The sequence below is a fragment of the Eupeodes corollae genome, chromosome 3, assembly GCF_945859685.1.
Source record: "Eupeodes corollae chromosome 3, idEupCoro1.1, whole genome shotgun sequence".
Lineage (NCBI taxonomy): Eukaryota > Metazoa > Arthropoda > Insecta > Diptera > Syrphidae > Eupeodes > Eupeodes corollae.
Window position 1 is genome coordinate 4,419,646 of NC_079149.1, and position 27,799 is coordinate 4,447,444.

Sequence of the window (27,799 nt, forward strand, 5' to 3'; positions counted from 1 at the left end):
ATAATAAAATTTGCATTTTGTTCTCTAAAACACGACAATTTTGTAAAAACAATGGTCGCATTCACAAAGCTAGTGGCTACGTAGTCAAGGGATACTGATTGGCTAAATCTAGCTACAAAAGTAGTTGACGTAGTATAAAAATTTCGGCTACAAAGTTGATACATACTGGTTTTGACGTTTCACAATCAGCTGCTCATTAAGGACACAAGAATTCAAAATGAAATTAATCTTTCGGTATTTACATAAATACAAATATAAATTAATTATATTATATCTTCAATTTGGTTTTATTGAATTTAAAAAGAAAAAAACTATTTAAAGTTCTGAAAACACAAATGTTTCTTATTTAATTTTCTATTTGTCATTAATATGACAGTTGTGCATTGACTAGCTTTTTAGTGCAATTTTTCATTCACAAAGCTAGTTGAATTTTGACTACGTAGCCACTTTGTGAATGGGCCCAATTTGTTAGTAACGAATTGCAGTGCAGTTGCACGAACTGTCAAACTCTATTCGCGTTCCACATACCACACTGCAACGAATAAATTGTTGACGCTCAACTTTACCTCAAAATTAAACCATTTTTGTTTTGTTTGTTCGTCGCTGTCTGCGAATAGAAATGAAGCTCATGTGAAAGAAAAGTCAAAATATGCGATCATCCACAGTTTCGTAGCGCATGTGCATGATGCTTTAGATCGTATTTTTCTGAGTCTTAAATGTGACATCAATAGGTTTGGCATTAAAATTGATACAAATTATTAAAGCTTACGTAGAGACTAAACGTATACAAACATTTTAAGAACAAAATATTTAACACATTTAACCAAATAGAAAGTACCTTCATTAATTATTTTTACCTCATCTGTCAACCTTGCAAAGGTAAAAGTTAATATTCCCTTGTAATTTAACACTGTCAAAATACTAAATGACAATTGACGACATCAAACAATTCCAGAACACTTGAGCGCCAGCTCGCCTGATGCGGTAGTTTCGTGCATCGACTAACAACAAATACGTTTCCCTATTCAAAGTATAAGCTAATTTAGTTAGTGGCTTAAAATTGTTGATAACATTTAAATTTTAATTTAGAACTGTTAACAGTTTCAAACAGTAGAAAAAAAAATAATATAAAAGTTTAAAAGCCTTATGTATCTCTTATTCTAAAATATTTGTAAACTAAATAGAAAATGCCTTTATTAATTATTCTTACCACATCTGTCAACCTTTCAAAGTGTGAAAGTTTATATTTGCTTGTAATTTAACACTGTCAAAATACTAAATGACAATTGACGACATTTTTATTTTCGCTGTCAAAAAAAATCCAGAAGACTTAAGCGCCATTACTTCTGATGCGGTAGTTTTGTGAATTGGTTAACAACAAGGACGTTTCCCTATAAAAAATATTAGCTAACTAATTTCTTAGCTTTAAATGTTACATGTTTTTTTAATTTAGAACTGCTAAGAGTTTTAAACGATTAAGAAAAGAATATTAAAAGAGTTTACAAACAGTTTGAAGCCTTATCTCTTATTCTAAAACGGTTTTCAACCATTTGTTAAAGAATTTTCTTTATTTGTAGACAAAAATCAATGTACCTACACAATATAAGGGTGTATAACTTATTTATTTTCATTCTGTTGTTTTGTTAGACTGAGTATCTACATTTCTAGTCGATAAACATCCAACGTACATATGTGTTTATTGTACATTCAAGCCACAAAGTTTACAAAAACTTATTCACCCCTATTATTTCTCTATTGACATGAAAACCAACCCCGTCAAAAAATAAAAATAAGAAGAAAGAAAAGAAAAAAACAAGCTTTACACCCACTTCCAAGACAATTTCCTATCAGTTACGATATATCTACTTTCGCTTCCTAGACATGAAGCACTTTAAGAGCATGTGCATCCGTATGTATGTAATTTTCTATCTTTAACGAGGTTATAAGCTAAATCCTTTTTATGTTTCATCATGTTCTGTTTGTTTTCCTTAGATGCGATGGTCACCAAATGATAATGATAATTTGAACAACATTATCAGTGATGAAGTCAACCAGACTACTACCACGACCACAACCACGACATCAGCTTCAACCAACAATGGACAATTTGATGGCAATCTCTTAAATTCCAGCGATAAAATCGATTTAAACCAAAAACTCTCTCCATTAGTTGGTAGCGGGGACGACAACAGCTTGCATCACGCCTCAACACTGGAAAATAATGGAGAAGAATTCCTTGCCACTGGAGGTTATGACAACAAAAATGGAGAATTATTAAAGCCAACTATGACTATGACTTCTGAGTTGGATGACAACGACGACGATGAATACGACGAAGACGACAACAACCAGCAACATGAGAAAATAATCCTGGCAAAAAATCATCAACCCCACCATCAGCAATTGGTCGATGCCGATGGTGATTACGGTCCAGAGACATGCGTCGATGTCACCGATGACGTAGTCATGATGACAGAGAACTCTGCCGATACAAATAATCTTTCTGAACAGTCTACGTTGAGTCATTCAAAGGATACACTTCCATCTTCAGATAATTGTAATCCATTCGACAACAAGAACGCTTTAGACATGGAAGAAACCAATGAATTCCAAATGGGACACGCTGGTGTGGATAGTCATATTCAGTTGGACGATGCGAATAAAGCTACTCCACTCTTGTCTCCAGAAGTCGAGGATTTGCCACTGAGTTCTGATGGCCAGATGCATTTCACCAACGAAGGTTACCAGCAGAGTCCAATGGATGATGAGATCCCCGTGGGTATTGGTTGTAATCAGAACCAGTTCGAGGAAGAATTTATGCAGAGCAACGGTCACTTGTCACCTATCGATGTGAAAGACAACGAAATGGAGAAGGAGGAAAAGACACACGAAGAGCAAAGTGAAACTGAAGAAATTGATGCATTAGCTAAGCTAGAGCGTTTTGGAGACTTGGAACAGAATGAAGTGCAAGACATGTCCAACCAGAAACCCGAATTGGTTGAAAACTTCTTTGGAAGTCCAATCGAAGCAGAACCAGTTGTCCAAGAGAAAGAAAGTATTTTTAACAATTTGAACAATGACGAGAATGACTTCCGATTGAAGGATGAGGAGGAAGTTTTAGAGAAACACGTGGTGGAGTCGGAAGAATTTGCTGTAAAAGAATCGGAGGCTTTGGATCTGAGCCAGAAGGAAAAACTCCAGCAATCTCTGCATAACCTAGAAGTTGATGTTCTCGAAGAGAAACCTATTTTAACTGGACATTATCTTCCAGAGGAAATGAATTTCGATGATTCACCAACGCATTTGGAGACTGAGGACTACGAGGAAAAACAAAATGAGTTTGCCGATGAGAAGCAGGACAAGGAAGAGTTCTCCGAAAAGGAGGACAAAGTGGAGGAGAAATTATCATTTGTGGAACAAAAGTCGACTCCAAGTGAAGAAATCGAATTGGAAGAAGACAATTGCACCCACTTGGAAGAAGACGTTCGTCCCAGTGACTATTTGTCAATGCTCGAAAGGCAGAAGGAAGAACAGCAGCACGAACATATGGGTCAGTTAGATGAAGGATTTGAAAAGGATGTTCAATTCGAGGAAGATGATGCAATGATAAAATCCGAAAACGAAAAAGAACATGAAAATTCCTTATTCGAGGACGACAACAAGGTCAGTGATGAAATGATGGAGAAGGAAAAGGCACATTTCGAAGAACATCTCAGTAACGACAATCAGTTGGTAGACAATGTCATTGAAAAACAATCCTTCGAAGTTGAGGAAATCGAAAAGATTGCTGAGCTGCAGAAGCAACTTCAACAACCAGATGAATCCTCAATGATTGATGAAATACTGGAGATCAATAAACTGGAAGCAGAAGTAGTGAATATGATTGAAGAACAAATCTCATTGATTGAAGACTCGATTATTCAGCCAGAAAAACAATGCTTTGAAGAGCCAGAGAAGATCCAAGAAAAACTTGATAGTGACGAAAAGGAAGAGACATTTGAAGAAATCGAAAAACATCTCGAACAAACCGTTGAAGACGAGTTACCTTCAAATGTAAATAACTTGGCTGGTTTCGGAATGGAACTAGAAAACTCTCGGGTTGGAAGCTGTGATGATCTGGTGTCAGAAGAAATGGAAAAACAACTCGAAGAAAATAGTGAGAAACATTTACAGGATTCAAATACCTTAGCTATCGACGACGAGGAACTTGAGATTTCACACGAACAAGACTTGGGTGAGCGATTAGGTGAAGAAGTGGAAAAACAACTCGAAGAGAATACCGAAAAACAGTTGCAAGAGACAAATAGCTTTGCTGTTCATGAAGAGCAAGAATTGGAGAACCGGGAAACACACGTGCAAGGCATAGACGAGCCAGAACTGGAAGAAGTGGAAAAGCAACTTGAAGAGAATACTGAGAAACAATTTGAAGATTTGAATACTTCTGCTGATCTTGAAGTAGGACTTGAGAATAACGATGTTCAAGCTGTGGAAGAACAATTGAATAACTTAGATGATTGCAAAGACGAAAAAGAAAATAAGCTCTTGGTGGATGAGCAGACATTTGATGAAGTTGAAAAACAACTCGAAGAAAATAATGAAAAATTGGCTCAAGGTTCTCAAGCAATGTCTGACTTCGATGTTGAAGAAGAAGAAGAACAGCAAGCATTAAACCATGTCGAAAATGAACACGAAGAACTAAACGACAGTTGCTTGGAAGATATTGATAAACAGGTGCAAGACTTAGCTGAATTCGTAGAAGACTTAGAAAACAAGCATTCAGAGGAGCTTAAATTAGGTGAAACTGAGCAATTACTAGGCGAATGTACAGAGGAACAATTGCAAAAGGTAGAGCAACAAGTTCTAGATGCAGCAGCTCTTCGAGCCAAACAATCTGAAAATGTAATTCAGCCATTTGAAGATCCAGAAATCGATCCCGAAAATATGGTAGAAGTGGAAGAACCTATTATTGTCAAGGAGCAAATTCCAATAAGTGAGTAGTTTTTAATAAATTTGTTTTATACTTCAAATATTTAAAATATTTATAAACAAATTATGTATAAATTCCTGTTGCATTTAATTCTTGACGTAATTATAATCAATTTAGTTTCATAAACATACTAGAAACAAACTTTAAGATAATTTGTTTTTCAAACTTATCTGTCAGTTTTAAAGAAATTGAATTTTTAAAAAGAAAGATATGACCGTTGTGCAGACTGTTGAACGAACCTATGAACTGCAGAGCGATGATCACAGCTAAATACTTTTACCAAGGATCGCCTTCCTGACAGTGGTTTGTTGTATTTAACTACCTCTTCAGTCAAAACAAAGCCGCAAACCATTTATCTACTCATATATATTTTCTTCTAATAAAATTAAAGTAACTTTGTAAAACCTTTTTTACATCCAATAAATCATAACTTTTGCGAACACAGACAGTCAGGTTTATTGGATTGTAGAACCTATTTTAGCATTTGATTACACTTCCGTTTACAAAAATTCTAAGGAGGTTTATCAAAGGGAACAAGAAAAAATGATGAAATTATCAAGGAACACTCGACTTTTGATTTCATAATTCGTTCCATTTAAAGCGTTCCATTTTCTTTGTATTCCCATCTATCAATGGTCCTTTCGACGATCAACTTTCACTCCAAATGCTTGATTCTAATAACAAAATGCTTGAGCTATAAACAACTTGTGAAAAAAATTCCAATGATTGGTTTCAACGATGAAAACCAATGTTAGGCTTTGCTTTAATGGTTTTGAAAAACAAGTTTTATAAACACATTTTTGATGCTGATTTAAGATTCCAATTCTATTTTAACATTACTTTTATATTTTAGTAGAATACAGACATTTTTTTAAAAAATCTGTTTGAAAAAAAAACGTTTTCATGAATGTTCATAAATTCAAAAAATGTAGTAGAATTGTTTTTTCGAATTTTAGAAGTTTATCAGCTGATTACTACATTTTACTTTCACTTGAAATGAAATTAATATCAATCAATTCAATATAAAATTTGGGATTCTGAAAATTACTTCTATATACATATATGTATGTATATATATTTTTTTTTTAAGTTAAAATAAGTTTGCAATTTTTAACTGATTTAAATTCGACTACTTTATTTTTTTATTTATATTTGAAACGAGGAAATCGTTTTAAAACATAATCAATTTCAATTTTAGAAAATAAAGCTTAAGTAATTTTATAAAAATACTTGTTTCGTGAAAAGCTGCAACTCCTGCTTCAGGGAACGGACCAACCATTTAAAACTATGTGTTCGAGTAAGGCGCCAGTTATAGCTATCATTGGTTATCAACATTGAAAAGAAACATTGAAACATTTTTTTGGCAGGTCGTTTATAGCTTTAATTCAATATTTCTGTCATTGAAAAAAAATTCCAGATTGAAAGCCACCGACAAAATTTTACTGATAGAAATCTGCCATTGGAATTGTGTAAAATTAGAACACAAATAAGTGGAACGGTTCGTTTCACTTTTGAACATAAAAGTATCAGCTGTTCAGGAAAATGGATTTTCGTCCGGAAAATAAAAAATACATTTGTAGAGAAAAATAAATGCATTACACTTTTTTCTCAAACAAATTTTTTGTGTGATTTCCGATTGATCAGTATATAATTTTCATTTCTAATCAAAGGGAAACACCGTCAAATATCAATTCAAAAAATTTTCCGGATTAATTTCAATGATAGCTTTCACTGGCGCTTAAAACAGTGATATTTAAAATTTTCTAGAAATATTTTCGACTGTGTTTCGACCTATAGCAACATGGGAGTTTTAACCCTTTATTTTGCTGTACAGAAGCAATTCTTCTTGGCAAACTTTCAACCAAAGCCTCACATCGTGACTTTGGAATTGCATACCAAGATTTTTGAAGCTCCTGCCACAATTGTGTTGAATTGATTGTTTTTTTTGCTCAATGTGATGTTCAACATCATTCCACAAATTCTCGATCGGATCAAGATCGGTTAATTGTGCTGGCCACTTCAAAACGTCGATTTTATTCACTTGTAAGGCACACTTCACAAACTTTAAAGGCACATTTTACTAACTTTGAAGGCACACTTCACTAACTTTGAAGTGTGTTTAGGGTCGTTCTCGTGCATGAAGCGCCAAAATAACGGTAAATTGTCTTCTGCGTAGGGTAACATATGATCCAACAGGATATCTCTGTACACGTTCTGGTCCTTTTTTGTGTCAATTTTTTCGATGGGGCCAGACCATAACGTTGCCTCAACCGTGTTTCCCTGTCTTAATGGTGTACCTTGGATCATATTCCCTATTTTTTGGACGCCATACATATTTTTCCCATCCGATCCGAACCAGCAGAATTTGGATTCATCGCTCCAGGACACGTTTTTCCAAAAACTAATTGGTTTGTCTAGGTGAGCTTTGGCAAACTGTAACCTAGATTTCAGATTTGTTTTTGATACTAGTGGTTTTCTCTGAGCAACGCACCCTTGACCTTGACTCATAGTTCGTTGAAAATTCGCATCGAATTGCACTGAAGGTCTTAAGCGGATCCTTGGTCGATAACCTATAAATAATTCTATCTTCATTTGTAGTTGTCTTTCTGGCCCGGGGGTTTCGTTTAATGTTTTCAATCACTCCAAAATTGTTTAAATGACGAAGGGCATTATAAACCAGCTTTCTGGAGCATTCTAACAACTTAGAAATGTCTGTTACCGTCCGCCCTTTTGACTTTGTTTTCGAGATCAGACTTCTTTTTTTAGCACCATTTTCCTTTTTGAATATAGATCATTAAAGGAATATTTATCCACCTCAAAAATTATTATTTTCTTTAAAAAAAAAAACACAAAAAATAAAAATACCTACACTCTTTGATTGCAAAACGGGCAAAATTTATGTCCAGCTAAAACCAAGGCAAATCACAAACAATCTTCATTTTTCACAAAACGGTATTTTACTTTTCAATTCTTGACACATTTTTATTACCATATAGGTAGTCATAGTAACAACATAAAAATGAACCGTGAAAAAAACTTGTAGGTACTCTTTTCAATGTGCTAAATTCATGTCCATCACTGTAGCTAGTACCTCTTTGGTATTTAATTGCCAATACCAAAACCTTGTTGAAAAAGGACTCCTATGACATGAGTAGTTTTGCTCAAAACAATGCTGTTTAAAATTAATCGCATTGCATTAGCAGCATTTTTTTAATTCTTCTTCTGAACTTTTGTAATTTGATCGTCAATAAATTCGTTTTCATCAAAGAAACAACATTTTTCAACAAAAAGTCGATTTATATTTCCAATTTTAACAAAGTGGCAACGCTGTCACCATTTGTAGTGCATTTTATGATTTCGCTCTGGTCCATTCACAGCAACAGCAATATCGTCTCGTCTCGTGCTGTTGCCGTACCACATCCTTCTTCCCCTTTCCAAAGAACCTATTCCATCAATCGATTTTCCAAACAAAAAAAAAACAACGCCATCTAATTCTGTCATTAGGAATTAAAATACGGAAAAATAAACAAAATTGTACCGGTATACAGATGTGTTAGTGACATGTTGCGCATTTATTTTACTTTGTCGACTAAATTTGCCTAAACAATCAACCCCCCCACAGGTATACTTAAGTTCAATTATTAATATCAGTTATTTACTTTTTTATTTGTTTGATGACACCTGCTAGTTAGATAAATAGAAAGTAGATAGACAGACTTATTTATATATTGTGTAAATTTTCTTCTTTCTTTGAAATATGAATTCAACCGGCAAATTTTATTTTGTATCTAGATCTATGTAGATTTATGTTAACTTAAATACGTGCGTATGGATGTATGTATACTTGTTTTGCGGCGAAAAAACGCATACTTAAACATAATAATTGTTGTGTTGTTGCTATTTTCTATTTGAAAAGATAATAGCCCCCTTCAACTGCGTTAGAGGAGAAATGAAATCATGCAAATTATTGTGATGTGATGATGTAATGCATCAATGTTTTATTTGTTACACATAAACAGGGATGTGAGTTTATTGAATCTGAATTAAAAGGTATGAATCGCATGATGGCTATACAAGATGCGCGAGATAGGATTTTAAGACTTTATCTTTTATCTATACAGAATGAATATTGAGTTTTACTCAAAATGCTTAAGTAGTAGCGCATATAAAGGGTGTTTTTTGAGAGGTATATAACTTTGGAATTTAATATACTTAAATTAAAAGTTAATTTATTTTAAATTGATAAGACATATTAAAATAATATTTCGATGGTTTTTATTTCAATTTTAAGATCAATTATCTTAAAATCCAAGGACTTAGACTTCATAACTTTAATGTAATGTGACAGTTACCTTTCCCTAAAGAATTTTACCCCATCTCCTTTGTTATGTTCAAAAATAAGCTAGTCAACTCAGCCAGATTCTGTAATAAACGAACGTTCGTTTTTCAAAAACGAAAGAAACTGTGCGAAAACGATATTTGCCATTCTGCATCGCATTTCAATTTTGTGTCTTTGTTCGTTTTTGCTTCAAGCCCAACAAAATTTGATTGCATACTTTCTGGATGTCAAATATCTTGAGAGATGGGATATATATTTTATATGAGTGAAACTTGACAAACCCATAATAAATAAGTAAACTAGTGATTTAAGATAAAAAATGAGAAAAAACTAAGAAAAAAGGCACTTCGGTTATTTGATAAGAATTTTAATTTAAATTTCGGTGATTGTTTAGTAAAACAACATATTAATAAAATTAAGACTCATCACTTTTATTGTGACAGATTGTATTCGAATTATTTGTTTTGAAAGAAATGTGTTTTCAATTTTACAAAATAATTTATTTTCTTTTATTGGCTGTTAAGTGTTTCAAACAAGCTTCAGACAGCCATGCTCATCAAAAAAGAAAACTATTTATTAGAGACCTTGAAATTAAAGTTGCTATACAAAAAACGAGTCTTAAGAATATGATTTAGGCTTAAAAGGCAAACTTAAGTTCGTTTTTGTGATGAAATACCACTGTGACTTTTATATGTATTTTAAATATAACGTATTATTAATTGTTATGAACAAATTTTCTTTTTCTTTTGTTTCGATGACCATTTGATCCATTTCGAGAAAATTTGGTTTTCCAGCGATGTTAAGAACTCGCCTAATATTTGACTTACTTACTTCCACTGAATACCTATAATATAGTAAAAAATAACCATCTCTAAGATTTCTTTTTAAACTCCGCAAGTTCAATAACTCCCAATCCTTATGTGCTTCTTCAATATTGGGCAAAAGCACGAAATATCCGCGTATCTTCCCCTTTTTTAATTTATTAAAAGCTTTTTTGAAGAAACAAAATTGAAACTTAACTATAGAAGAAGAGAAACGTAAAAGAATAAGCTATCGTTTATTTTGTTTCGCATGTGCGAACGAAAACTTTCGTTTTTTAAGTTAATGAAGCAAATCTTTCGCACACACGAAATGATTGTTCACGTGTGCGATACAGAATGTCACCCCAGACCATTTATTTTACTTTTTTTTTAATGATGGAATCGTTTTTAATGAACAGCTGATTTTTGCTTAAATAATACGATACAACATTTTTCCACTGAAGGCCTTCCATTTTCTATCAGTTTTGCCTTTAAAAATAGAATCTAACGTAAAATTTGTTCAATTTTCATCTAAACCAACGCACCAACCAACCAACGAGTTAAACCAGTGATAACAATGAATGGCATTAGAAAACATTGCCAAATTTAAAAGTTTTCCCAATGTGATTATATTGTCAATTTTTTTTTAAGTCTGCAGAAACTTTAATTGTATCCTTTTAAGAATATTTCTGCACCGCCATGTCCAACAAAATAAATTATATTTTTTTTTCTACAATAATGTACCCTTTGGAGCTTGAATCTATTACAATTGAAATGGTTAGGAGTTCTCAATTTATTGAAGAAAAAAAAAACATTAAGGGAACGAGATAAATTTTTTTTAAATATGTTCCCTGAAAAGAATCAAAATAGGGTACACTTCAAAAAGTCAATTTCGAACAAACGCTATTCGCGTTCCACAACCATCGACACTGCAACAAATAAATCGTTCGCGTGCAACATAACCTCAACATTGTAACACTCTTGTTTTGTTCTTGTGTGAAAGATCATGGTTGAGGAAAATATGGAGAAAAGGGTAAATCAATTCGTCAATGTCTGCGAATAGAAGAAATAAATGTCAAAATATAAGAACATCCACAGTTCGCAGTTCGTAGATCATGTGCAAGATGCTTAAAAGTAATTTTAATTATTGTCATCGAAAAAATGGAATTCTATAATAAACACTAATTTTTTTTTGCTAAAAACACGACAATTTTGTGTGATTCAACTTTTACTTAAAACTCATTCTATATTACTTATCTTTTTTTGTTTTTGACAAATAAGATTTCGTTTTTGAAAACACCGTCATATAACACAAGTTTAAAGAAGAAGAAGAATGCAGTTTAGAGATAGTGACAGAGGAGCAGAGGACATCATGATCACCCGTTGTCGGCTTCTAGGTGGAAACCTAATATACCAATTTTTTGTGATACAACTTTTACTAAAAACCATCCTCTATCATCTTAACTTAACTTATTTCCAATCCCACTGTTTTTTGAGAAATAAGATTTCGTTCTTGAAAACACCCTCATGGAGAATATGGTCATAGATAAATACTATTTAGAAATAGTGACAGCGGAGAGAAAGTCATGCAACCTAATACATAGATTTACTAAATTTCTTAAATTAAAATTATATATACATTAGGTTGGGTACACACTTATTTACATCATGACAATTTGACAGATGACAAGATCATCCAAATTTAACACCATGTTATTTTGGTAAACTCACCTAATTCTACTTAAATGGATATAACACGCTTATTGAGTTCCTTATATAGTCACGTTTTGTTTTTGATTTGGTTATACGTTTGAACATGCCCATTAATTTGTCCTAGTGTTTTTTTCAATCTTTGTTATTTAATTTAAATGGCGTAATACACCCTCTTTGAAACTTTGAAACATTTGTAACGTATAACTTAAAAATAGATGACAACCTAAAATTTAACAAAAAGAAAAAAATACATAGTTTCTTCACTCAGAGTCATCTCTGTACATTACACTGATTTCATGTTGCTGCTGTCATTATCATGTCATTTCTTTTTGTTCTTGGAAGACTCTTGCAAAAAAGAATCATCTTTCGTTGTGTTATCTGTGCATGTGTTCACAACATATCAACATGATAATTAAATAAAATAAAACAAAAGCGCATATCATTGCAATTCCACACACAGTAACATAAAAGAGCTTTTGTTTTATTCATTGTGAACGAGTCATTTCTATTTCATTAGAAATAGAAAACTTTTCTAGCTTTTTTTCAGAGTTGCCATGTATTGGTCATTGTTCAAAAACGAAAGAGTAGCCCAAATATTAGCCCAATTTATATAAATCTTTGTTTACCTCAACAAAAAGTGTGATAAAATATAAATGTGTTGCCCAGAAATATAGATTAAGCATAAATATTTACACAGTTACCCCGTTTTCAGCTGTTAAAATTGTTTGTAGTAATTCGTAGTTGTAATCACATTAGTACATTGTTTGGTTAAAACTGTCAATGTATAAACAATTATTTTATCTGCTTATTAAAATAAACATTATTGATTTTGTTAAAACACAGCTCAGTGTTGCAGAAGTATAAATTAATTATATACAAAATACTCAAGAAAAGATTTGGACTATTTATAGCTCAATTATGATAGCGCTGTCATATTGAAACAGTTGTCGTTAATATTGGATAAAAATAGTCCAATTTCCGATAAATAGCCCACGACTGTCTGGCAAGCCTGACACTTTTTATGATAAACTTCACATACCCACACCGATAAATGATCAATTAACACATCAACAACAACCATACACCTATTATTTTATGTTCAATTTTTGCCATTTTCGCCGCCCTTCTCCTTAACCGTGCGTTTCTCCAACTTCTCCACCCAACACAATCAAAGTCAACACCAATATGAACACAGTGTTCGTTTCGTTTGCTGTAAAACTTATTTTCGCTGCGTTTTTGTTTTAGTATGGTTTTTCGTGCTTCTGAGTAGTGACGGTGTTGAGTTTGATTTTCTTATTTACATTCGCAAAAAATAAAATTCAATTCCAATTCCTCCGTAATTATATATTTCTGTTAAATCAAAAAATACAGTGCGAAAAATAAATCATAAAACGCAAAAATAAGAAATATAAAATTGTGAATGAAAGAAAAATAATATACTGTTGGAAGGAAGGCGAATTAAAAAAATAAACGCATAAATTCAACAGTAACCAAAAGGAGAGGAATAATTATCCCTGAGCGAGAAGACAAGAAATTATAATAAAAGAGTCACATTCACAGTTATGCAAAACGATAATAATTGTCAGATGGATAATATTTTGCTTTCAAAATTCGGTAACTGCATAAAAATAAAATATGAACATAAAAAAATGAATAAAAGAAAAAATGAAATATCTAAATTGAAAAATGAAAATTTGTGAAAGTACCTTCTTCTTCTCTTTACTCTTTTTGGTGGGGGTGGTAAATACCAAGATGTGCGGTGGTGGTGTAGTCTTTTTATAATAATGAAAATAAAAATAAGTCATAACTCATAGGTTTTGAGAAGAACATTGCACTGTCATGTCCTTCTCCTAATGAAATCTCAATTTCTCCCAAATTCATACAATTCGCCATTTAGTTTCTTTTTTCCTTTTGTTTGATGTCCGAATCCGAAGTGGAAACGGCAAGGAATGAGAAGACATAGACCGGTGTTGCCAAAAACAAATAAAATATTTAATAATTTTCACCGGAAGAAGGTGATAATTCAACTTAGTTCGGAAGTGGTGGCTCTGGTTATCTAGTTTTGTAAATATAAATTTAATTTATATATCTTCTTAATAAAAATCCCCTGAAGGCCATTTTGAAATTGGCAAATTTAATGCGTGTTTTTTCGCTGTGCCAAAATATCCCACCGTGAATTTCTTCTTATTCGAAGCGAAGGCAAATTCATAATACATAGCAGCAAACTTTCTTCATCTTCAACTTCAATTCAACCTTACTTGACTTTTGACTAGACACTCGCAACTCGCACTCGATTGCACTTTCTAATTTTTATTATATTTGTTAAAATTGAATTGATAAAATTCAAAAATAAAATAAGGGGAAAAAATATGAAATAAGTTTTATTTTATTGATCATTCAACTCACCACGTTATTGGGTCCTAATAAAATGGACACTGCCATGCTTCTTTTAATTACTCCTTAATTAATAAAATAAAAATCAAATTGAATATCTTCTTATTTATACCTAAGTAGACATTGAGTTGGTGTTATAATTCCAAAAATAAAATTAAAATAAAGAATACCCTGACGGAATTAGATAAAATACGAAAGAAATGCATGCGGCTTTTTACATGCCCATGAATATTTATCGTGTAGTAGACGAGACGAAGATATCTACCACCGCACTAGATTCTAGCTATGGAAGATTATTTTATACTATATGGAGGTAGGTATAATTCTTTTGTGTTTCTTTCTTAAAAACTAATGTAGTGCAGCATCGGTGATTTCTTATGTGCTCATCGCACCTTTTAGAACTCTCAAAGGCACTTGGCCGAAGAATCAGTAGCCGAGAACGCGTAGAAGTTCTTGAAGCATATCCAAAATCTTCTTCTATGGCTTACGTTAGATATAGGTAGAGAGGTATATTGCCTTTGCTATTGCTAGGAGCAGTATAGGTTGTTGTTGTAGTTGACTGACGTCAAAATAGGAGAAACAAAAATTATAAGGAGAAGATGAGAACTGTGAAATGTACCCTGACTTTTTTTTCATTTTTAGTTTTTATAACTCGTCGAACAGTCAAAACCTAGTATTTGCTACATTCGTTGTTTGTGTATTTTATGAATGTCACTTCTGACGTGGGGATAACACTGATTTCTTTTCAACATCTCCTTTGAAAGTGTGTTTTATAAATAAATCGGAGCGCTTCGATTGAACTTTCCTTAGGCTTTGCTCTGATCACCTTAAGTTGCCAATTCCAAGATTAAAAATTAAAACTCCTAGTGCCGGGGTCACCTTTAAAAATTTTTCCAAAATTCTGTATTTCTTTGTTTTGTAGCTGAGACACTTTCAGAGCTAGCTCAAATTAATGGCTGAAACACAAACACGCTACAGCTTCGGCTTCAACTGCGTTACGTTGGGTCTGCTTCGAGGTTGCTTTGAATGACACTTCCAATATGACATTTCTTAAATGGCACTTCTGTCATTAGCAGCTGTTTAATTTTTTTCAAAATAAAAAAATATGAGTTTTAAAATCGAAAAGCAATTGCATTTTGTTTGTTGACTTGTTGAGCTGTCAGACAAAGCAAATGTTCAGCAATTTTGAACTAGAGCTTCCGTTTTGAGTAACATTAAGTAATATTACGTTATTTCCTTACGATTATCAAATAAAACGTGAGGTCGAAGCTTCATTGTGATAGCATGCACTGAATTCCTATGGCTGAACTCTTAAACGTTAGGCTTAGCTGAAGCTAAAGCGTATTTGTGTTTCAGCCATAAATTACGAACTAATAGAGTAAATGCGAGCTTAACAAACTTCACATTTGATTATTGTGAAATAAAAATACAAATTGTCAGTAGATCTGTTTCATTAATAATTCGGAGATCTCTGATAAAGCTGCTCAGAGCGTGCTGGATATGCTTTAAATTAACTAAGTGCTCTAATTAGAGTTAAAATCAGAAAAATATCTCAACAGTGAACAGATATGACCAAATAAATTCTATTGATACTTATTCTCTTGGAATATAACTAAATTCCCATAAATTATTAACAAATTATGTTCTTGTCAAATAGCCAGCTGCATTCCCATTAATGCTTAAGCATTTTAATGGTAATATGCTTGCTTCTAGCAATGTTCATCAGTTAAAGGCTTAAATATGGAATTAGCTATCTATCATGCAATAAAGAGAGCTCCAAGTTAATAACTTTACAACTAATTCCATAATTTATACCTTTTATAGAAATTGAGGAAGTTCCATGATTCATAGTGTAGCAAGACAGGTTCAGACAACATAAGGGACTTAAAAGTTAGGCAAGTTTCTAGTATCTGATTGAAACTGCCAAAAAAATTACCTTCCAATTCAGGCAACTTTAATGGAAAGCGGACTGGAAAGCTAGTCAAGAAAAATCTCCCTAACTATCATGTCAAGTCTACTTCTACTGAACTTTATTACCCTATGATTTATTTATTTTCTGCACAACTTTATTTAATGCTTTCTGTAAAAGGCTTCCTTGTCAAATTGGAAAAGAAATAATTAATATTTCCTTACAATACAAAATACAAATCGTGATGGACTTGTAGCTTGCCTGAGGAGTGTTTTGTAGACAATAATTTATTTGGTACTTTTTGTGCTATGATCTTTAAGTAGAGGTTTGTAAAGTAAATCTTTGAATTTGAAATTCATGATACTTGAAAAACTAACTAGTTGCCTTGATCAAAATGTACGTTCAAAGAATGAAGTTGACTGCAAATGAAGTCCCTTATGTTGCCTCAACCTGCCCAGTAACTTGCCCTAATTAGCTCGAATTTGTAGCTTTTTAAATATTTCCAGTTTTTCTTTTAAAACATAAAAAATAGATACATACTAGGTTTCGACTGTTCGGTGGCAACTATAAAAATGATTCTCCAAAATTATTATGGAGATCTCATAGTGGGGGGCAGAAAACAGAAACACAAAATTTGTCATTCAATAAGTAGAATCTATTGGTGATGATATTTTCATATCTTCAGTCTTCTCATCCTCATTTCTAGTTATTTTTTTATTCTCTATCTTAAATGTCCCTAGAAATTCTAAATTACAAAAACTAGAACAAGAAATATAAAGTTTATCTTGAAAATAGCTTAAACAAAAGTCAACTTCCTATCTATCTTCTCTACCTACCTACTTATATTGAAACAGAAAAGAGAGGTATGTCCAGATCATTTTTTGCCTGGTTGTGAACCTAGTTTGTGATTTGATTCCATACCTACTTAATTATACCTATATTTTGTGTTTAAAGAAGAATATACCTACTTATTTAAGTCTACCCATAGGTTAATGCATTTCTATATTTAATCTGAGTTGCACTAACACTGAAGAAAATTGTTCGTTGTTATTATTTTTTTTATTTTGAAAAAATCTCAATTTTGTTTTGTGACTAATTGTTGTGTGGTGGCTCTATGGTTCGTTAATTAAATAAAAAACAAAAATAAATATGCATGTTTTGTTTGAATTTTAGCACATAATATATCGTTACCTACCTATGTACCTTACCTACACCACAGGAGAGTAACTAGTGCAGTCAGAGCACAGAGCTGAAGCTCATAGACATATCTACCATTAATGGATATATCTTTTAACCAAGTTAAGGGGGCTATTGTGTATTCTCTATCTACCAGTGTGGCGGTGTGAATTTTGTTTACATTTTTTAATATTTATATAAAGTATACATACCTTTATTGTTATATCTGTTTTTTTTTTTCTTATATATCATATCAAAGGTGTGACAAATTTATTAAGTTTGGTTTGTCATAAAAAAGCAAATAATATTCGCTTCGCCTTTTAGAATGTGTTGTTGTGTTTTTGGAGTAGCAATGGATTGAGTGTGAGGTTAAAGTTTCTCTCATTTAAGTAACAATTGCTTTCGTTCATACAAATTTATGAAAATTATATATAATTTTGGCAAATAATTGATGAAATGAAACTCTTCAAAACTAGCTTAAGTATTTCATCGTTAATTTATGAAATAAAATATGTACTTAGTTAAATCTTTAAAAGGGATAAGCTCAAAGATTACAGTAAACGACTTAAGAGGATCAAAATTAAGTTTTCATAAATACCCTTAAAGCTGTGATTTTCCAAAATGTCAAAGCTAAAGATAACATGTTTCTTGTAGTCGGAGAACCGACAGTTGAATCAGTCACACAGAAGGTTAAACATCTTTAATGTCAGTCAATAGTGGATCTATACAAGAGATACAAAAAAGTTTATATGAGTCATTTCCGAAGGCATGGTGCATGTATGGAATACAAAAATATAAGTTTGTCATCTTTCAAAAGGGGTTATGTCATTGGCAATTCAAATAACGATAAGGAGAAACCAGTTCCAAACGTTCTTATCTTTTGTTCTCTTCCCAAAAATCATTAATTTTCATATAATAATTGAAGAATTAGTTCCTATAATAAATAAATTAGTTGGCGCAACAGTCCGTTGAGAACTAGGGCCTTGTGACTTACAACTCACAACCATTCCTTTGTGCGAGTAATGATGGATTGAACCTACAGTTTTAAGCCGAATTCGAACGGCTAATTTAAGAAAGCACATTTCATTACAAGAATTTCTCTGGATGATTTGCTTTTTCAGTACCCATGAAAAAAAAACAATAGATGGCACACGCAGCGATTGAACAAAAGGTTTCTGGCTGACAGTCCAACCATGACGCCACGGGTACTTTATTGGTTCCCTGTTTCAACAAAATGGTAATGATCCGAAAATCCTTTGAAAAATGTGGTCTTAAATATCAGTTAATGCTAAAGATTAACCCAGAATATTTTGTGGGTAAAATAACTACAGGTAACTTAATGCTGCCCATTAAAATAAGCCCACCAAAATTCTATAGCCATGGAAATTTACAAAGATGTAAACACCTAAGAAGAATTTGTGAACTTATATAAAAAAAAACTGAAATAAATAAAAGTCAAATGCTTTTCCTTCAGTTTCCTTAGGAAGGTTAATCCCCAAATCTAAAAATATCAACAACACAATAATTCAAAAATAGACAAAACTTGATTTCACCCGAAGACCGAAGTGACATTCTCTATTATTTTTTTTTTCGAGCTAGACCAGACAGTGTGCCTACAACTATGCACATATTTTATAGATACCTTTATAGGAATATTCTCTACGATATCCACAATTGCATTTGCCATCCATTTTAAGTGTTTGAATATACCAAGAGGAATAGCATGAAGAAGAAGAATTTGATTGAGTTGTTGTTTATTTTTTTCTGTGGTGCATTTCATTCAGTGCCGTGATCAACGTACCTATTCTATTCGAAAGCAACAGCTTTAAGTAGTTTGCTTTGTGAATTCCATTTTGAACACCATCAGAATTTATCACTTCTAATTTGGTATTCAATGAGTGTGGTTCAGGTAAAAGCAAACTATATTAACAAGAAGTCTTTGCATAATAACTGCAAATAAAAATAAAAAAAATTAAAGAAGAAGAAATGAACAACGGTTTTGCTGTACACAATTCAAATTATAGGAAAGTTAGCGGGAATTTAAAAATACTTAAGTTTTTTTGATTTATTTTTCTCTGTTATATTATGAACAGCAAAATTATACTAAGAATATCAATGGATTTATCTTAGTCATTGGTCAGATTAGAAATGCCTTTGAAATTTTAAAGTAATACTTGATTATATCGTACCTGTTGGTATGTTGGATTATTCAGCAACAGTAACAGGAGAAGAATGTTTTCGAGTCATGTAATGCATGTGAGTACATTTTTGAACTATAGCCTAGTGGCTTAAAACTCTTCTTGTCATTACAACTTAAACAGAATCCAAACACCTTATTTGTAGAGGGCTTGTTTTTAGAAGAAATATCTTTACAAATTGTTGAATTCATAAACTGTTGAGGATGGGCATTTGTGTCTACCTTTTGCCCACAATTTAAATTTGTGTCATTAGAGATTTTAGCTTTAGTACTGTCTTTTTGGATAGACCCAAAGATGTAAGATAAAGACATTGCAATTAAAGCAAAAGTCGATTGCAAAAGTGTGTCAATAAAATGACATTATTGGTTATTTCTGATGAAATTAATAGACCTAAAAATAAAGAACTAAATAGACAATAATAGCAAATAATTTCATGGTTGGCGAATAATTCGATCAACAGTATGAAAATTAAACTTTTAATGAATGACAATGATTGTGAGTCTAGTTTCCAGACTTGAGATATACAACGTTGGAAAACCTAGCTCAGGGACATTGTTTTTAATTTTCGTCACAGAATTCTGAACCCTAAGGTGTAGGTAGTTCATTACAGAAGCGATCCTACCTTTTAATAGCACTATATTTTATTTTGTGTTTATTCAGCTTAGCGAACTGTTTACCATCTCAAAGGGTATAAAATAAAACAAATTGTTCACCAATCTTTCACTTGATAGTATTTAAGTATCTTATTATATTTCCATTAACAAAATAAAGCCTGTACATTTCATCAAGAATGTCTATATAGATTTAAGATTGGACCAGACTTCCAAACCATTTTTAAACATCCAGCTAATGAAAAAAGGAACCATTTAGATCTCGATGAAACATCAATGTAAAATTATGTTATATACACAATTTTTTCTCTACTTATTCGAATTCCAAAGAACACAGACTACACCATTCGACAGAAACTTCCAGATCTTTCTGGGAGGATAGTGCATTCCTGGAAGACGAGTCAATCCATTTTTATACAGATATTTCAAAAACAAAAGAAGGGTTAGGTGGAGGTGTGTATACTCTGAACGACTGGAATTAAGTCTCACATTCCGCCTTCCCAATGAGTGTAGCGTGTTCCAGGCGGAACTTAAAAAAAACCTGATATCAACATCTGGTATCCGATAGTCAGGCCGCTATCAAATCTCTGCCATAAAGACATTCCAAAAGACAAATCTCGCCAGGAACGGTACAGTACAACCCATTCTACCACGTTTGGCAAATGCTGGCATACCAATCGCTGCGTTTAAACTATTACTATTTGCTAATGCAGGACGCTATGAAGAATGCAAACACCAGGTGAAGCAACATCACCACGTGTCAGGTCACAAAAAACATCTGGGGTGCCAGCACGTAACTTAGAACAACCGAGTTCAGTCGATCCAATCGATCATTGGCAGCACACATTTTGGTTCAATCGAGTGTCCTCGATTGTTTCGCTAGATTTGGCAGCACACAAACTTCAAATTGACGTTCGAAACAAAAGTTTTCACTCGACAGAAATTAGTTATCGTCGACAGTGATTTTTGTATGAGAAAAATGGAAAAACAAAATAATATGTCAATAAATAAATAAACAGACAGACTTCTTCGCCTTCACTTCCACTCTTCGAATCTGAGAAAAGCATTTCGAAAAAAAAAATTAAAATTGAAACTAGAATGAAATTATTTTAAAAAAAACTCATTTGACAATTCATTTTATAGTTCACAATGACTTTTTTAAGTAAAATTCACAATGGAACTCGTCTCAAATTACGTTCCGCCCAAAATAATTTGTTTCAAGTTGATCAACGATCGACAATCCTCGATTGTATCAAGTTACGTGCTGGCACCCGTGGCCAACACAAGATTTGAAGCGATGCGATCAAGGTGCTTGTTATCTCTATGCAGATTCCATATAAGCTCGATAATAGGTGTCATAACCAGCCACTGTGTAATAAGAAAGCACGCGGCCAGGCGTATTCTCAAGTGACTTGTAAAAGCTGTATGTGCAAGGAAGAGGAGGAAAAATTCCTTTACCTTCTCTGTACTCAAAAACGCAAGAATTACCTAGGAGAATTCATCTATAACGATCTAAATTCTAAACGATCTAAATCATATTAGCATAATTAGCATCTCACGTTTCGTAAGAGTCTCAAACTGGTTTTATTGAGCTTTGGAGGAAACTTCAAGATTCATGTGATATCACAATGGGCAATTCAACTGATCTAAGTGTGTCCTATTCCATCAAGGACAGCCACTTTAACCTAACTTAACCTTACCTTATTCGAATTTGCAAATCGCATTTCTAACCTTTTGGGCACTCATTTAAGCCAACTCCCATTATTTAGGATATAAAAAATACTAGTACTTTATGTTAGAAAACCCAATACCTAGTCAATTTTTAGGTTTCGTTTCTGGGCACTGGTAGACAAGGATCTATATATTTTTGCCCATTAATTGAAAAAATATTATCTACCCAAAAAACAACTTCTTATTAAAAAATCCAGACATTACTTTTTCTGACAATATTTTTGTCTTTTTGAATCCTAAAATATCTTTCACTACTTATCATGCACAGAAAATATAAATGTTAGCAATTCAATATCTCCAAGAAAATGTTTTTAGAGTTTGGAACTTTAAAATAACTTTTTATTTCAATTCATTGAACAGCAAATAAATATTGAACAACACTATAATTTACCCCTCACAGATAATCGGACACTTTCGTACTTTCGTACTTTTGAATTTTATCTTTTGATTTAATGACTTCCTCAAGGCGTCGTCGCGGCAGTGAAGAGACAAGTTTTGAGCATAAATTCCTTTTCCAGTCGCCGTATCAACTTCACCCATTTATGCTTCATTGCATTAAGGTCAGTTGACTTCAGGGGTTTTAGTCAATTTAAACAATTAAACTTCTGTACAAGACTTTAAGAGAGTCAGATCTCCCTAATAAAGTTTTGTTTTTCTAAATTTTCTAGTGTCATAATGTAAACCATGAAACTTTTAATAGAACTCATAGCTTGTTTGTCAAATCTTTCAAGCCATTTCCGAAATAGTAAATATTTACTGTGATGACTGTATGACGGGTACCGTTATTTAAGTTCAAAACTAAACTTCAATTTTCCCCTAACAAAAAAAAAAAACAAAACAAGAATTTGAGATTTCAAAACACAAAACAAAAATCTATCGTGCAAGGGAGGCTTCAATGTAGGCCGTTTAAATCACCTGTTGTATTTAATCGATACTGTTTTTTTTTGTTTTGTTTTATTTTTGAAAATTCATACAGTAAAAATAGCACAATGTTGATTGCTGTTAATTAAAACCGTCACGCTATTCCAAAAGTGGCTGAACATTAAATAATAAAGGATAGAACACAGAACACATTAGTTTATTGAGTGGTGGTTTATATTTTTCTATTTCCTTTCCTCAAATATTAAACTCTCTCTGGAAAACGAATACACGAATAAAAAACAAAAATAATGTACAAAATGTGTACATTTTTATAGAACAACTTTGAAGAAGAAAGAATTATGACGTGATGATTTAATAATTACAATTACAAAACGTGAGCTATTAAATTTGTTTTACTTTTAATTGGTTGTCAGGATAATTTTTTTTTTTGATACGCTTTTAATTGAGTGAATATAATAATAATAATTTATGTGCATGCACTTTGATGATCAGTCAGTCTAGCGGCAGAAGGGATTTCGGTTTTCTGAAGAAGAATAAATCAGTACACCACAAACATATCAGATTGGTTTTGATATTTATTTATACGTACACATAGTCCGAAAAGTCTCCGTACAGCTGGAATGTTTTGAAATTTTTCTTAAAACATCGAATTTAAGATAGAAAGCATTTTATTTTAAAAACATATAATAATAAAAATCTACAGCATAGAAAGAAAAAATAAGGAACAAATAAGTCACAGTCATTTTTTGATTACTTTTAGTTGAAAAAAAACTTAAGGAAAAAAGTAGCTTCATATTCAGCAGGGCCTCCTTTGTTCTGGATTACTTTCTTCAATCCGTTTCTAATCGAATCGAATAGACAAGCTTGGCGGTCGTATCTGGAGAAATGTTGTTTCATTCGTCAAGTAGGATCGTTTTAAGGTCAGTCTTGTTTTCGATTGTATGCTGATGAATCTTTTTTTTTAGGTGATCCCACAGGTGTTCAATAGGATTGAGATCTGGAGACTGAGCGTAGTGTTTCACTTTCGTACTAACATTGGACAGCACCCATTCCTTTACCACCTTGGCCGTAGGGTTAGAATTATTGTCCTGTTGAAAAGTAAAGTTGATAGAAAGACCCAATTTTTGGGCACTTGAATGATGGTTTTCCTTAAGAATATTCAAGTACCCAAATGTATCAAATTGATTGGGTTCAGTGCAGTGTTATGCTTTCTCCACACCATAGGGCGTTCAGATTAATTTACTTTTGTCAGTATTTTGTTCATTTGTTTATTTCTTTTGTTCATTCATTTATTTATTTATATATTTATTTTAATATTAATTTATTTACTTATTTATTTATTTATTTATTTATTTATTTACTTATTTATTTATTTATTTATTTATTTACTTATCTATTTATTTACTTATTTATTTACCTATTTATTTATTTATTTGTTTATTTATTTGTTTCTTTATTTGTTTCTTTATTTGCTTATTTAATTATTCATTTATTTATTTATTTATTTATTTATTTATGTATTAATTTATTTATTAATTTTGTTGTTTATTTATATATTCATTAATTTATTTATTCGTTTGAATATTTATTTATATATCTTGTTATTATTCATTTGATTGTTAATATATTGATTTATTTATTCAATTATTTGTATCTTGTTATCTATGCATTAAATAACTAGCAATTTCATTATCATCTGGTAATTCCATTAGTTTTAAGCCCATTTTATCTATCCAACAGATTTCTAAAATAAAGAAATCCTTAGCTTAAGATTCAAATGTTAAATGAAGGTTTTTTCTCCGTAGTTCTCCTTCAATAGTTTTTCATTCTACATCTCTTTTGTCATACCGAAATATATATTTTCCCCAGTTGTAAGATATAAACTAAATATCATATCTCTGTGCAAGCTGTGTGTATTCATTTTAATTCATGTAAAATTGTAATGCTTTATTCTACGCAAATAAATATCTATCTTTTGTCAGTAAAGATAACCTTTATTTCCCTAGGTGTGAGACTGCATACTCCAGCCTAGTTTTTGTATTAGTCTTTCGAATGAATGGCTCCTTCCGGCACACTCTACCATTACAACCATTTCTGATTAAAAGGTTTTTATTTTTTTGGGGGTGGGACATCAATTTCATCACTAGTTTTAAACTTTCCTGCTAAAACTGGGGCACTTTGCTTGGGATCCTCTGCTATACTCCTCAACAATCTTCTCTCCGTACGATGATCAATCTTTTTTGGAAGGCCTGATCTTGGTTTGCGATTGTTTTTGTTTTTTTATAATTTTTCAACACATATTGGATTGAAGACCGTGGTCTTTTGACTATTTTAGAAATTTCACCCAAAGATGTTTCCTCATTTCTCAATTCAATTATGATTTGTTTGGTGGCCAAGAAATATTATTTATAACACAAAAACTTACCAAAAAAAAGGGATCAAGAACATTTCAACGCCAAATATAACATGAAAATAAGATCTGTACGGAAATACAAATTTGTCTGAGAAACAAATAAACACTTTTTAGATGATTTATAGATTAAAAATTTGCATTTTAATCTTAAAAAACTTTTCGGTTTTAGCTTTCTTGACTTACCGTCTTATGACTTCCTAGATTGCAAATAAATTTGGTGGCGCAACAGTCCGTTGAGAACTAGGGCCTAGTGACTTACAACCCTCGACCATTCCTGTGTGCGAGTACTGTTGTCAGGGATGCAGGGGACCTACAGTTTTAAGCTGAATCCAAACGGATAATTTGAGAAAGCACTTTTCATGACAAGAGTTACTCTTGGAGAATGTGTCAATTCTTCGCAAGAGGCAGTATCCGTGAAAATACTTTAGATGGCATGGGCATGAATCGAAACCAAGACCTCTGGCATGACATTCCAACGCACTAACCATCATGTCACGGGTGCACTAATATAATGCAAATAGTGTTTTATTTTTAAGTGATAGAAATGAATGCTTTGAATTAAATTTGAATTTGAAATATTTGATTCTAATCATTGAAAAATATGCGGTATGTTCTTTTCGATTGTGTTTCAAAGCTTAAAAGACTTCATTCTAAATTGAAAAACAAAAAAAAAAACAAGATAACGAATATCCCATTATTTCTAAATCATACATTATTGTATTACTCTCTGTCTTCTAATGTCGTCATAAAAGCATGTTTTTCGCTTTTGATCTCAATGTTTAAGATATTAAAATTCTGAACACTATTCCATTGAAATTATGTGTAGATAGGCTTGTGTTTTGTATTTATGTGATAGACCCTCTGTCCATAGAATTCCATCACATTTTGTAGACATAATAGTTTCCTTGTTAAAAAATATTCATATCGCTTCTCTTAACCTTGACGAGTGTTGGAAACTTAGGTGAAATTGCATTTCGGAACTCACTTATGTTTTCACACCCAACTAAATGGAGAGATGATTGTTTCTGGAAGTTTCGAATTCCATCTACACACTTCTAATTTTAAGGTCTTACCACAAGCGTTCCATGTCAGTAGACTATTTAATGCCAAATATCAACATTCAACACCGCACACGAACCATTAGTTCCAATCAGTCATAATGGCACCAATTAGAGTCGATGACGCAATATCGTCGTACATGTGTATCTTTCGTCTATTATATACAAAAAATTAAATTACAAATTCATCTTGCTGGGTTTTTTGTGTTTCTTTCTTTGATTTGTACCTACGACGACGACGACGATTTCAGCAGATTTATGTTTTTTATAAAAATAAAGATGAAAATAAGAACAAGAACATTTATTCTTCGAAAAAATAAATTTCTATAAATGAACAGAAAAGTAATTAGCCTGATAATAAAATAATGTAATTCTTATTTCAAAACTTAAGTCATCTTGAGATTGAATCTCTAATAAGATGAGATGACACAATTATGCAAGCGAAGTCATCTCCATCGGTCGGGAATAAAAATGTTGTCACGTTAAAATGTGGGGCACAAAATGCAAAGCTCTTCCAGTACCAGTAGCTCCTCGTTTTTTTTGTTTTACTCCACCACCAAACTTAAGTTGTGCAATATTGCAACCGTCAACACTGTTATTGCTTCTCATGCATCGTCGCAAATGTGAACGTCGTCGTCGTCTATATGTTGAACAAAAACAAACAAAACAAAAATAAAGTTAGAGAAGAGATTAATTTCAGTAAGTTTTTTATGTTTTTTTAATTTCATCTTAGAAGTGCAGTGCATCAGAGAACAATAGCAGGTCAGCCGTTTGCTCTGCATCCTAAGGCACGGCGCACATCAACTGCAGACATGGTTAGTGGAGCAAATTTTTAGAATTCCAACCTAACAGCAGCAGCAGTTCATGGTGCAGAAATGAAACGTTATCACATTGAGGACATATTCCTGACAGATTGGTTTCTATGTTTTTTTTGTTGTCGTTTTGGTTGTTGTTTTTGCTTATAAGAGGCTGATGGATATTTGGCTAAAAGCCAATTTTATATTCTATAGGACGTAGAAGGTTTTCAATTGTTCTTTGCCTAGAATAATAGTTTGCCCTTGAGCCTAATGACTCATCATTCACTCAATCGATTTTTTATTTGTTATTGTCATTAATTCCAAAGTAATATTATCAAAAGATAAGAACAAAAGAAAGTTAATCAAAAGTAATTTTAGAATTACATTGCAATAGCTGAATTGGGTACTTGAAAAAATCAGTAAGCGCAATGCAGATTACCAGCTTACGTTTCGTGCCGTTGCCGTCGGTGTCGCTGCTCACCATCCGCCGAAGCTTATTAAAGATTAGCCTAGTTGCATGCATAGAGCAGTGGTGTAGGCTTTAAGCATTTGAGTATAGTATGACACACGTTTTGTCATTAATACCAATCACCATAATTATTTCTTGCGTAGGAGCCTCAGCTCCGCCGCCGGCCGCTTTAAAAAAACTATTCAAATTGTGATTGGTGTTGATTCTACTTTTTTAACTTATGTCGCCAACGCAATAAGTTATCAATGCACTAAATTTTACAAAATTGGACTTGTTTGTGAATGACTAACTTATGACTTAAAGAGATGGCAATGGCTATAAA

At 32.4% G+C, this 27,799-nt stretch overlaps 1 protein-coding gene across 3 annotated transcripts in view; it reads left to right on the forward strand.

The window, feature by feature from the left end:
* LOC129949474 (titin homolog) overlaps window positions 1-27,799 on the forward strand; it is a 202,156-nt gene that overhangs the window by 164,126 nt on the left and 10,231 nt on the right. For all 3 annotated transcript variants that reach the window (XM_056060963.1, XM_056060964.1, XM_056060965.1), the window contains one exon: window positions 1,993-4,990. In XM_056060963.1, coding sequence (XP_055916938.1) covers window positions 1,993-4,990 — 2,998 coding nt within the window. The remainder of the gene's footprint in view (window positions 1-1,992; window positions 4,991-27,799) is intronic.